Source organism: Entelurus aequoreus, linkage group LG26 (genome assembly GCF_033978785.1).
Source record: "Entelurus aequoreus isolate RoL-2023_Sb linkage group LG26, RoL_Eaeq_v1.1, whole genome shotgun sequence".
NCBI classification, from domain to species: domain Eukaryota; kingdom Metazoa; phylum Chordata; class Actinopteri; order Syngnathiformes; family Syngnathidae; genus Entelurus; species Entelurus aequoreus.
Window position 1 is genome coordinate 29529360 of NC_084756.1, and position 12093 is coordinate 29541452.

Below are 12093 nucleotides of genomic sequence, written 5' to 3' on the forward strand. Positions count from 1 at the left end.
TTTTACATATTTGTCTTACTCCTTATCGTAACAATACTTTTAAGTTGATTTAAAAACGACAACATTAATTACGTTCAAACTCACACTCTAAAGGTGACTTATGAATACCGTAGGCCAGTGGTCCCCCTACCGGGCCGCGGACCGATTGGTACCGGGCCGCGCAAGAAATAAAAAAAATAAAAATAATATTTTTTTTTATTTTTTATTTTTAAATGTATTTATTTTTTTTAAATTTAAATCAACATAAAAACAATATATATACATATTGTGTATGTGTATGTCAATATAGATCAATACAGTCTGCAGGTATACAGTCCGTAAGCACACATGATTGTATTTCTTTATGAAAAAATAAATAAAAAAAATAAAAAATTCAAGCGTTGATCCCAGCTACAAAAAGGTTGGGGACCACTGTCGTAGGCCACTGAGCAATAAAAAAAAAGTGTAACATTTGCAAAAAAATAAGCTAGCACTTCAATGTTAGTGCGCTAGCATGCTAAAAATAGCACGCTAACAGTTAACAAGTGTCACACTCCAACGTATACGACTCTAAAGGTGCATGGCTGCGGAATTAAGAGAAAAAAGCGTAATATTAGCGGAAAAAGTTGCCACGCTAATGTTAGCATACAAGCATGCTAACGTTAAGAAGTTAGCACATGACGTGGTAAGAATAGACTGACCATACGTCCTCTTTTCCCCCGGACATGTCCTCTTTTGCGGAGCTGTCCGGGCGGAGTTTCTTAAATGCCTCAAATGTCCGGCATTTTGAGTTAGGTTTGCGTGTATTTTCAATGTACGTCCAGGGTTAAGAAGGGGTTGAAAACAAAACAAATTGTGAAGGTGTGCGCACACAGCAGCATTGGTGAGGGAGGGGCAGAGACAGAGAGAGCGAGAGAGTTATGATAAACGCGCATGCGTCGCCAGGCTCTGCTTTTTATCCATAGATTTATCAGATTTAATTTTTTATTATCTATAGCAGGGGTGTCAAAAGTGTGCCCCGGAGGCCATTTGCTGCCCACAGATAACGTTTTAAAGGCCCACGGCACATTCTAAAAATACTATTAAAATAAACAAAAACATAACAAAAGTGAAATAAAAAAGCTTAAAGGTGAAATGTAATTTAGAAATGTTTCTTTGAAACGGTCATTGCTCAAAATATAATATTGAATCAAAATCAATGTTATTATGAATTATTGACCTATCCAAGGTTCCCATTACTTCACATCAAAATATTCCACTCAGAAAAATATTTTTGGTTGAAGATTTTGCATATTTTGTGTGTTTGCCATTAAAAACATAGTTTTGTTTGACAAAAAAGGGCGGAAAACAAACAAACAAAAAAACATGAAAAAAACTAAAACATTTTGAAATGAGGGATGGATCTGAAGTTGATGTAGACTCCAGGGGCCGTACTTATCAAGCTTCTTAGAGTGCCATTTTACACTTAAGTCCTGAGAATTTGCGAAATTTAGTCCTACTCTCAAACTTAAGAATAAAAGCTTTTTATCAACGTTCTTAAGTCTAAGAATCACTCCTACTCTCCACGATATTTAAGAGACCTTCAGAGGTGTCTTAAGTGGTTAGGAGTTGCCAGCAGGGGATGGCACTGAGGCGAGAGAGACGTGCGCAAACGTTCAGGGAACGGAACAATGTTTTTTTTTTTTTTGATGACGAGCAGCTGATCAAACGGTATCGTTTAGACAGAGCGGATATTATTTTTGTCACAGATTTAATACTTTTCGATTCCTTGTTGATTTCTGCATGTGTCTGCAGTGGGCTAGTATATATAGAGCCACCCACACCAGTTTCAAATGAGTTGCCTAATTAATGAATTGGAAAGAAAATGTTATGACAGTAGCGTATGTGTGTGGCCGTGAGGTGAGTGACGTCAGTGAGTGTGTGGGCGATAGAAGAGAGGGAGCGGTAGCGTGAGTGCCGGCGGGGACTAGTTTGTTTTGTATTATTTTGTAGTTGATTGTCAAAATATACACTCCCATTGTCCACTTAAATATTTCCAAGATATTTCTTTATTCTTAGACAACGGATTCCCTTCCGTGATTGGTCATTTCTATGGACACAGAAATGACGTCACCTAAAATTGCGTTTACGGCACATAGTAATGTCGTAATTCAGCTCTGAGTGTGACACTTAAGATTCAGTCCTACACTTCGCTGAAAGTGTGAGTAAGACGCTTGATAACTAACTTTTAAGTGCAGCTTTCAGCGAAGAATTTATTTACTCTTAAGTCAACTCTTAGCAGACTTCTTAGGAGTAATTCTAAGAAGCTTGATAAGTACGGCCCCAGGGATTTAAGCGTTAAATATAAAATGTATGTATGACCTGAAACACCATTAGCATCATTTTATGACCCAAGCAAAACACTTTTTACACTTTTATACTGAAAGAAATACACCTACAACTTATTAAATAAAAACATAGAAAAAACTACCAGCAGCAGTAAAGTTTAGACCCATGAAGGAAAGAAGAAAGTGAATGAATGTTTATAACTGAAAACATTTACATTTTTTTTTTTATTTTTATGAATTAAGTAACGTTTATGACAACATTTTTCCATAACACAATATAAAATGTGAGATATAACAGGATAATGCATATTTTTTGTGTGTTTTTTTTTCAAAACGCTTACAAAAAAGCTGGACCCCAAAAATGTACTGTGGGACCCCATTTTAATGACTTGATGGGGACCCCATTTTGAAAAATCCTAGCGCCAACACTGCTGTCAACAGAGGAGAAAACATGCTTTATTTAAATAAATATATTATTTGTAAAGCAAGTTCGAGTATAATTAGCAAATGTCACGCATATATGTGTCCTCTTTTTGGGATTTCAGAATATGGTCAGCCTAGGTAAGAAGAAATACGAAAAATGCAGTATCTGTTGGTGTAGACATAGAAAGTAGCAAAAACGCTAGCATAAAATGTTTGTGGGCTAATATAAGAGATGCTTCTATTTAATTTTTAATTCATATTTAATAAAAACAAATAATTATTAATCATAAGACAAATGAAATGGTAGACCATGTTTCACATTAAACCAGACACACTCCGGCAATCATTCAGTCAGCCATTTAGCGCGTTATGGACTCACCCGCGTTAAGTAATCGACCTGCCCATCGAAAAAAGGAAACAGCCACAGCACGGAAGAGAAATCAACCATCACCGCTGGCCCCCGAAAGGCCGTAGGGCTGGGCTCCGGAAAAAACAGAAAGTACAAGCCCAGAGGCGACTCGTGTCTAGACCGAAATGAAAGCGAAAACGGGGCCGAGACCCCTCAACTCCGACATAAAAGGCGGTCCCAGCGCTCAGGAGGAAGAGAAGGACGAAGACAAGGCTCAATGACTTCTCCCCTAGTCTACCTCGTTTCACACTTTTGTACATTTGTGAATGAACACTAGCGCCTGTGTCTATATTTCATGTTTCTATGTGTGCACCTGAGGCCAATAGACGAGTGCGGCGGCCATTGTAAGTATTCAATCTAATTTGTACCCAAAGTTTTCAAACTAATTACCGTATTTTCCGGACCATAGGGCGCTCCTTGTGGTCTGCATGACACGTAATGGTGGTTCTTTGGTGAAAACAGTCGCTTCAGGATGTGCCGTTTTGTGGGCGGTCTTGTTTACTTACTTTTCTCCGTCATCTATGTTGTGTAGCGCGCAAGGACGTGAGTGGAAGAAATGTCAAAAGATGGAGCTAACAGCTTTAATGACATTCTGATGAGGACGCGACGTCCACAGTTTCCAAAAACAATTTGAAATGTGGACCCGTCAGACCACAGAACCAATTTTCCACTTTGCATCAGTCCATCTTAGATGAGCTCGGGCCCAGCGAAGCCGGCGGCGTTTCTGGGTGTTGTTGATAAATGGCTTTTGCTTTGAATAGTAGATTTTCAACTTGCGCTTGTGTAGTAGAATTTCTGACCTTTGAGCTGTATTTCGTGTCTGTCAAGAATGTCTGCTTGTTTCATTTCTCTTCTATTCTGTACCATTGAAGGACCAGATGTAGGACAAAGTTGAATATGGAGTCGCTCTGACCATTCTACAAAATGTTTTGATTGTCTAAGCATGACTAAGGGATTCAAGGATGTTGCAAAACAAACAGGTCGAAAACAACGGGACCTTGACGCATGAGGGAAACAGATACAAATGGCCAAGTGACAAGGGCTGAGAGATTGCTTGATTCTTGTGTCCTTCGGAGGTTGTTTGTTTGTCTGCATGGACAGCTCAATCCGACTTGCACTTTTAACTATGGGTAAATACACTTTTTGTACTAAATTCACTTTTGTTGCTGTTTAAGCTTCGGACAATCCACTACACTTGCAAATGTAGCGGGAAACTGTAGTTACTGACAGTGGTTTTCTGAAGTGTTCCTGGGCCCATTTGGTGATATCCTTTACACACTGATGTTGACAAGTACAGTATCATCCCTGCAGGACGAGGAATAGCTAAACATGCTTCACTACACACCGTAGCTCACCGGCGTCACAATGTAAACAAACGCCATTAGTAGATCTACAGCTAACATCCACTGTAATGATACCAAGTACAGGCACGTATCTAGTCGATACTACTATGATTACATCAATATTTTTTGGCATCACGACATCTTTTTTCGTTTTTTTTTTTATTTATATTGTGTTTATGAACTCAGGAAATATGTCCCTGGACACATGAGGACTTTGAATATGACCAATGTATGATCCTGTAACGACTTGGTATCGGATTGATACCCAAATTTGTGGTATCATCCAAAAATAATGTAAAGTATGAAACAACAGAAGAATAAGTGATTATTATATTATATTATTATATTATATTATATTATTATTATAGAGAAAGTAAGCAGATATTAACAGTAAATGAACAAGTAGATTAATTATTCATTTTCTACCACTTGTCCTTAATAATTTGGACAAAGTAATAGAATGGAAAATGACACAATATGTTACTGCATATGTCAGCAGACTAAATTAGGATCCTTTGTTTGTTTACTTACTACTAAAAGACAAGTTGTCTTGTATGTTCACTATTTTATATTTAAGGACAAACTTGCAATAGGAAACATATGTTTAATGTACCCTAAGATTTTTTTGTTAAAATAAAGCCAATAATGCAAATTTTGTGGTGGCCTTTATTTAAAAAAAAGTATCGAAAAGTATTGAAATCATTTTGGTACCGGTACCAAAATATTGGTATCATGACAACACTCGTACAGGCTTTTTGAAGAGATTGCACAAGCTGTTTAGCACGTGGTATTTAAATCTTAGTAAATCAGGACCTTAACGTCATGAAAAAATCTGCATGCAAGCTCACGGCCAAATGCATGAACCTTACGTTTTGACGCTTTGGCATTTTTTTAACACGAGCATGCAAGAGTAAGTCAGAAAAGGTGAAATTCAACACATTTGGAAAAAAAATCCTGAATTTCCTAGAATTGTTTTCCCCGCAACTAAATCACTGTTTTGAGGGCTCTAGCAGGATTTAGGCCATTTCCAGTTCATCTCCGTCTTCTGTGCAATATTAAAATGTGGGTCATGTGTAATTATGTTTGTAAAACATCCTTGGGGTTAATATAAAAGGAAAAAAAAAACATAAAGTGCAACTTACCTTCCCGACGTAGAGCGGCTCCGTGCCCGTGTACTCCTCCACCACAAAAAACTGGTTCCACACCCATCCCCTCTTGACTCGTTCCACAGAAGAAGCCCCCTGCTCCCCTTTGCTCGGACCACTAGTCCTTGAGGCCTGGCACCGGCATCCAAGAAGACCCCAAGCTGCCAACAGGGTCCACAATGTCCAAACTGAAGCCATGTTGGATGATAGGTTGATAGTCCAATTTACATGGAATTTTGGAGAGGGAAAAAAAGCAAGATAAATCTTCAGGTTTGAGGAGAATATTAATCCACAGGATCAAAGATGTTCAATTATGGGCTGGGTGGAGAGTCACAGGCTTCTTCTTAGACCTGTCGGGTTCCATCGCTGACCCACTTTTTATCCAGACATTCATCACATGACGGCGTCTTTACAACAAGATGTTCCAAACGACTTTGACTTGAGGATTCTCTTCCTTCTTTTTCACAGCCGGCTCATCCAGCCTCGTCCGGCGGCCATCTTTAATGGTGAAATGATGGCGCTTTCATGGCAAATTGTCCAAAAAGTCAGTCGTCGATCTTCCAAAAAAGGACAAACCTAAAAAGACACAAATAAATAGACTCATTAGCATACTTTTGAGTTTTGAGTTTTTTTAAAACTCTGTAAATAAACAAGGGAGTGTCCAAACTACGGCCCACGGGCGTCTTCACTTTGAGTTTAATAAGGAATACAATTAATTGCATAAATTAATTTAAATCAACTGACAATCTGAATGCTGCAAATTTGCCGCCATTCATGGCCAACCTGAAAAAAATCTGGTCAATGACTACGAATTGTGATTTTGACCTGGATAAAGCACAACAATTACTTGTATGACCCAATCCAAACAACCTTCCCTAGTCATGGTGCAAAAAAAATTCAAAAAATAACAATACCAAAAGTCAACACATATGGTCACACATAAAACAAGCTGCTCAATGAATTTTGTGGATATTATAAAAAATGCCCAAGCACCATAAAAAATTCAAAATTATACCCGTTAAAATCCGTTACAATACTCCATGGGAAAATACAACTGTTTGCCGCATTTTAGCTGCTCGATATTTCTGATTGATTACAAAACTTTAGGGAGGTCTTTACGGATATAATATACAATTATTTTAATTGCTATTTATATAACTATTATATTAATATAATATGTACACATATGTATAGGCTACATCTTCCAAAAAAGGACAAACCTAAAAAGACACAAATAAATAGACTCATTAGCATACTTTTGAGTAGTACGGTGGATTTTTTTGAAACTTTGTAAATAAACCAGGGAGTGTCCAAACTACGGCCCACGGGCGTCTTCACTTTAAGTTTAATAAGGAATACAATTAATTACATAAATTAATTTAAATTAACTGACAATCTGAATGCTGCAAATTTGCCGCCATTGATGGCCAACCTGAAAAAAATCTGGTCAATGACTACGAATTGTGATTTTGACCTGGATACAGCACAATAATTACTTGTATGACCCAATCCAAACAACCTTCCCTAGTCATGGTGCAAAAATAAATAAATACAAAATAACAATACCAAAAGTCAACACATATGGTCACACATAAAACAAGCTGCTCAATGAATTTTGTGGATATTATAAAAAATGTCCAAGCACCATAAAAAATTCTAAATTATACCCGTTAAAATCTGTTACAATACTCTATGGGAAAATACAACTGTTTGCCGCATTTTAGCTGCTCGATATTTCTGATTGATTACAAAACTTTAGGGAGGTCTTTGTGGATATAATATACAATTATTTTAATTGCTATTTATATAACTATTATATTAATATAATATGTACACATATGTATAGGCTACATCTTCCAAAAAAGGACAAACCTAAAAAGACATAAATAAACAGACTCATTAGCATACTTTTGAGTAGTACGGTGGATTTTTTTTAACTCTGTAAATAAACCAGAGGTGTCCAAACTACGGCCCACCGGGCGCCTTCACTTTGAGTTTAATAAGGAATACAATTAATTGCATAAATTAATTTAAATTAACTGACAATCTGAATGCTGCAAATTTGCCGCCATTCATGGCCAACCTGAAAAAAATCTGGTCAATGACTACGAATTGGGATTTTTACCTGGATACAGCACAATATTTTTTTTTTTATATGACCCAATCCAAACAACCTTCCCTAGTCATGGTGCAAAACAAATAAAATAAAAAATAACAATACCAAAAGTCAACACATATGGTCACACATAAAACAAGCTGCTCAATGAATTTTGTGGATATTATAAAAAATGTCCAAGCACCATAAAAAATTCAAAATTATACCCGTTAAAATCCGTTACAATACTCTATGGGAAAATACAACTGTTTGCCGCATTTTAGCTGCTCGATATTTCGGATTGATTAGAAAACTTAAGGGAGGTCTTTACGGATATAATATACAATTATTTTAATTGCTATTTATATAACTATTATATTAATATAATATGTACACATATGTATAGGCTACATCTTCCAAAAAAGGACACACCTAAAAAGACACAAATAAATAGATTCATTAGCATACTTTTGAGTAGTACGGTGGATTTTTTTTTAACTCTGTAAGTAAACCAGGGAGTGTCCAAACTACGGCCCACGGGCGTCTTCACTTTGAGTTTAATAAGGAATACAATTAATTACATAAATTAATTTAAATTAACTGATTTGCCACCATTCATGGCCAACCTGAAAAAAATCTGGTCAATGACTACGAATTGTGATTTTGACCTGGATACAGCACAATAATTAATTATATGACCCAATCCAAACAACCTTCCCTAGTCATGGTGCAAAAAAAAAAAATAACAATACCAAAAGTCAACACATATGGTCACACATAAAACAAGCTGCTCAATGAATTTTGTGGATATTATAAAAAATGCCCAAGCACCATAAAAAATTCAAAATTATACCCGTTAAAATCCGTTACAATACTCCATGGGAAAATACAACTGTTTGCCGCATTTTAGCTGCTCGATATTTCTGATTGATTACAAAACTTTAGGGAGGTCTTTACGGATATAATATACAATTATTTTAATTGCTATTTATATAACTATTATATTAATATAATATGTACACATATGTATAGGCTACATCTTCCAAAAAAGGACAAACCTAAAAAGACACAAATAAATAGACTCATTAGCATACTTTTGAGTAGTACGGTGGATTTTTTTGAAACTTTGTAAATAAACCAGGGAGTGTCCAAACTACGGCCCACGGGCGTCTTCACTTTAAGTTTAATAAGGAATACAATTAATTACATAAATTAATTTAAATTAACTGACAATCTGAATGCTGCAAATTTGCCGCCATTCATGGCCAACCTGAAAAAAATCTGGTCAATGACTACGAATTGTGATTTTGACCTGGATACAGCACAATAATTACTTATATGACCCAATCCAAACAACCTTCCCTAGTCATGGTGCAAAAATAAATAAATACAAAATAACAATACCAAAAGTCAACACATATGGTCACACATAAAACAAGCTGCTCAATGAATTTTGTGGATATTATAAAAAATGTCCAAGCACCATAAAAAATTCTAAATTATACCCGTTAAAATCTGTTACAATACTCTATGGGAAAATACAACTGTTTGCCGCATTTTAGCTGCTCGATATTTCTGATTGATTACAAAACTTTAGGGAGGTCTTTGTGGATATAATATACAATTATTTTAATTGCTATTTATATAACTATTATATTAATATAATATGTACACATATGTATAGGCTACATCTTCCAAAAAAGGACAAACCTAAAAAGACATAAATAAACAGACTCATTAGCATACTTTTGAGTAGTACGGTGGATTTTTTTTAACTCTGTAAATAAACCAGAGGTGTCCAAACTACGGCCCACGGGCGCCTTCACTTTGAGTTTAATAAGGAATACAATTAATTGCATAAATTAATTTAAATTAACTGACAATCTGAATGCTGCAAATTTGCCGCCATTCATGGCCAACCTGAAAAAAATCTGGTCAATGACTACGAATTGGGATTTTTACCTGGATACAGCACAATATTTTTTTTTTTATATGACCCAATCCAAACAACCTTCCCTAGTCATGGTGCAAAACAAATAAAATAAAAAATAACAATACCAAAAGTCAACACATATGGTCACACATAAAACAAGCTGCTCAATGAATTTTGTGGATATTATAAAAAATGTCCAAGCACCATAAAAAATTCAAAATTATACCCGTTAAAATCCGTTACAATACTCTATGGGAAAATACAACTGTTTGCCGCATTTTAGCTGCTCGATATTTCGGATTGATTAGAAAACTTAAGGGAGGTCTTTACGGATATAATATACAATTATTTTAATTGCTATTTATATAACTATTATATTAATATAATATGTACACATATGTATAGGCTACATCTTCCAAAAAAGGACAAACCTAAAAAGACACAAATAAATAGATTAATTAGCATACTTTTGAGTAGTACGGTGGATTTTTTTTTAACTCTGTAAGTAAACCAGGGAGTGTCCAAACTACGGCCCACGGGCGTCTTCACTTTGAGTTTAATAAGGAATACAATTAATTACATAAATTAATTTAAATTAACTGATTTGCCACCATTCATGGCCAACCTGAAAAAAATCTGGTCAATGACTACGAATTGTGATTTTGACCTGGATACAGCACAATAATTAATTATATGACCCAATCCAAACAACCTTCCCTAGTCATGGTGCAAAAAAAAAAAATAACAATACCAAAAGTCAACACATATGGTCACACATAAAACAAGCTGCTCAATGAATTTTGTGGATATTATAAAAAATGTCCAAGTACCATAAAAAATTCAAAATTATACCCGTTAAAATCCGTTACAATACTCTATGGAAAAATACAACTGTTTGCCGCATTTTAGCTGCTCGATATTTCGGATTGATTAGAAAAGTTTAGGGAGGTCTTTACGGATATAATATACAATTATTTTAATTGCTATTTATATAACTATTATATTAATATAATATGTACACATATGAATAGGCTACATCTTCCAAAAAAGGACAAACCTAAAAAGACACATATAAACGGACTCATTAGCATACTTTTGAGTCGTACGGTGGATTTTTTTGAAACTTTGTAAATAAACCAGCGGGTGTCCAAATTATAGCCCCCGGGCGTCTTCACTTTGAGTTTAATAAGGAATACAATTAATTACATAAATTAATTTAAATTATCTGACAATCTGAATGCTGCAAATTTGCCGGCTTTCATGGCCAACCTGAACAAATTTGGTCAATGACTGCTTCCACTTATATGACCCAATCCAAGCAACCTTCCCTAGTCATGGTGCAAACAAATAAATAAAAAATAACAAACAAACCAAAAGTCAACACATATGGTCACACATAAAACAATCTGCTCAATGAATTTTGTGAATATTATAAAAAATATCCAAGCACCATAAAAAATTCAAAATTATACCCGTTAAAATCCGTTACAATGCTCTATGGGAAAATGCAACTGTTTTGCTATGTTTGGCACATTTTAGCTGCTCGATATTTCTGATTGATTACACAACTTTAGGGAGGTCTTTGCGGATATAATATACAATTGTTTTAATTGCTATTTATATAACTATTATATTAATATAATATGTACACATATGTATAGGCTATATAAATTGTTGATTTACATGTGGCCAAATTATTTTAACCCAATGCTGTGGCCCCTAGGGCTTGTGAGCACTGTTGAGCAGTTTGGGGAATAATGTTCAGTGACGTGCGGTGAACTATACACCAGGTATGGCATAAATACTTTTGGAGGTTTTTTTTCTTCTTTTTTTTAACTTAAATTCATATGTGCAGCTCTAATCATTGTTGATTTATGTTTCACATTAGAGTAAGAGGATAAAGAAGGGAGTTATTCGCTTTTATAAAAACGTTATCATAATGATATTATGATACGATAAATAGGTCCAAAAAGTATGGTCCCATTTGCTTTTAACAAAACAAATCAAGTATTGTGAGTGTATCTTACCTTTCTGTATTTGTATCTGAAGCAGCATTAGCTATCCTCCGTGAAAACGTACTTTGTATGATCACATTCATTTTCTCTTAAAGTCCAGTTTAGAGAAGTATTTAATCTCGGATACAGTATATAATCCTCCATATTGGCAGACACATTCATTTAATTCAATTTCATTCCAAGCAATAAAACAATATTTTTGCATCTGACAAAAAACACCCACAAACGCTGGCTTAGTCTAATAAAAATGCCATGTTTGTTATAAATACAGTTTAAACAAAAAAAAATGCTGGCTTTCGCTAGAGAGACATGTATCTGCTAGCTTGAGCGCCCCCACTTCTCCCAGTGTGGCGAGTCAGAGTACTGCAAAGGCATTGAACTGCAAGTTGACAATATATCGCCCCCTACTGTGAGGCAGAGGTAC

General features: G+C 35.3%; 1 protein-coding gene across 2 annotated transcripts in view; it reads right to left on the minus strand.

Annotated features, from left to right (window-relative positions):
* The window catches only part of LOC133643496 (cadherin-22-like), a 1271581-nt gene that overhangs the window by 255011 nt on the left and 1004477 nt on the right, over positions 1–12093 (minus strand). For both annotated transcript variants that reach the window (XM_062038118.1, XM_062038117.1), the window contains exon 5: positions 5624–6202. In XM_062038118.1, the coding sequence (XP_061894102.1) occupies positions 5624–5824 (201 nt within the window). In that variant the 5' untranslated portion in view covers positions 5825–6202. The remainder of the gene's footprint in view (positions 1–5623; positions 6203–12093) is intronic.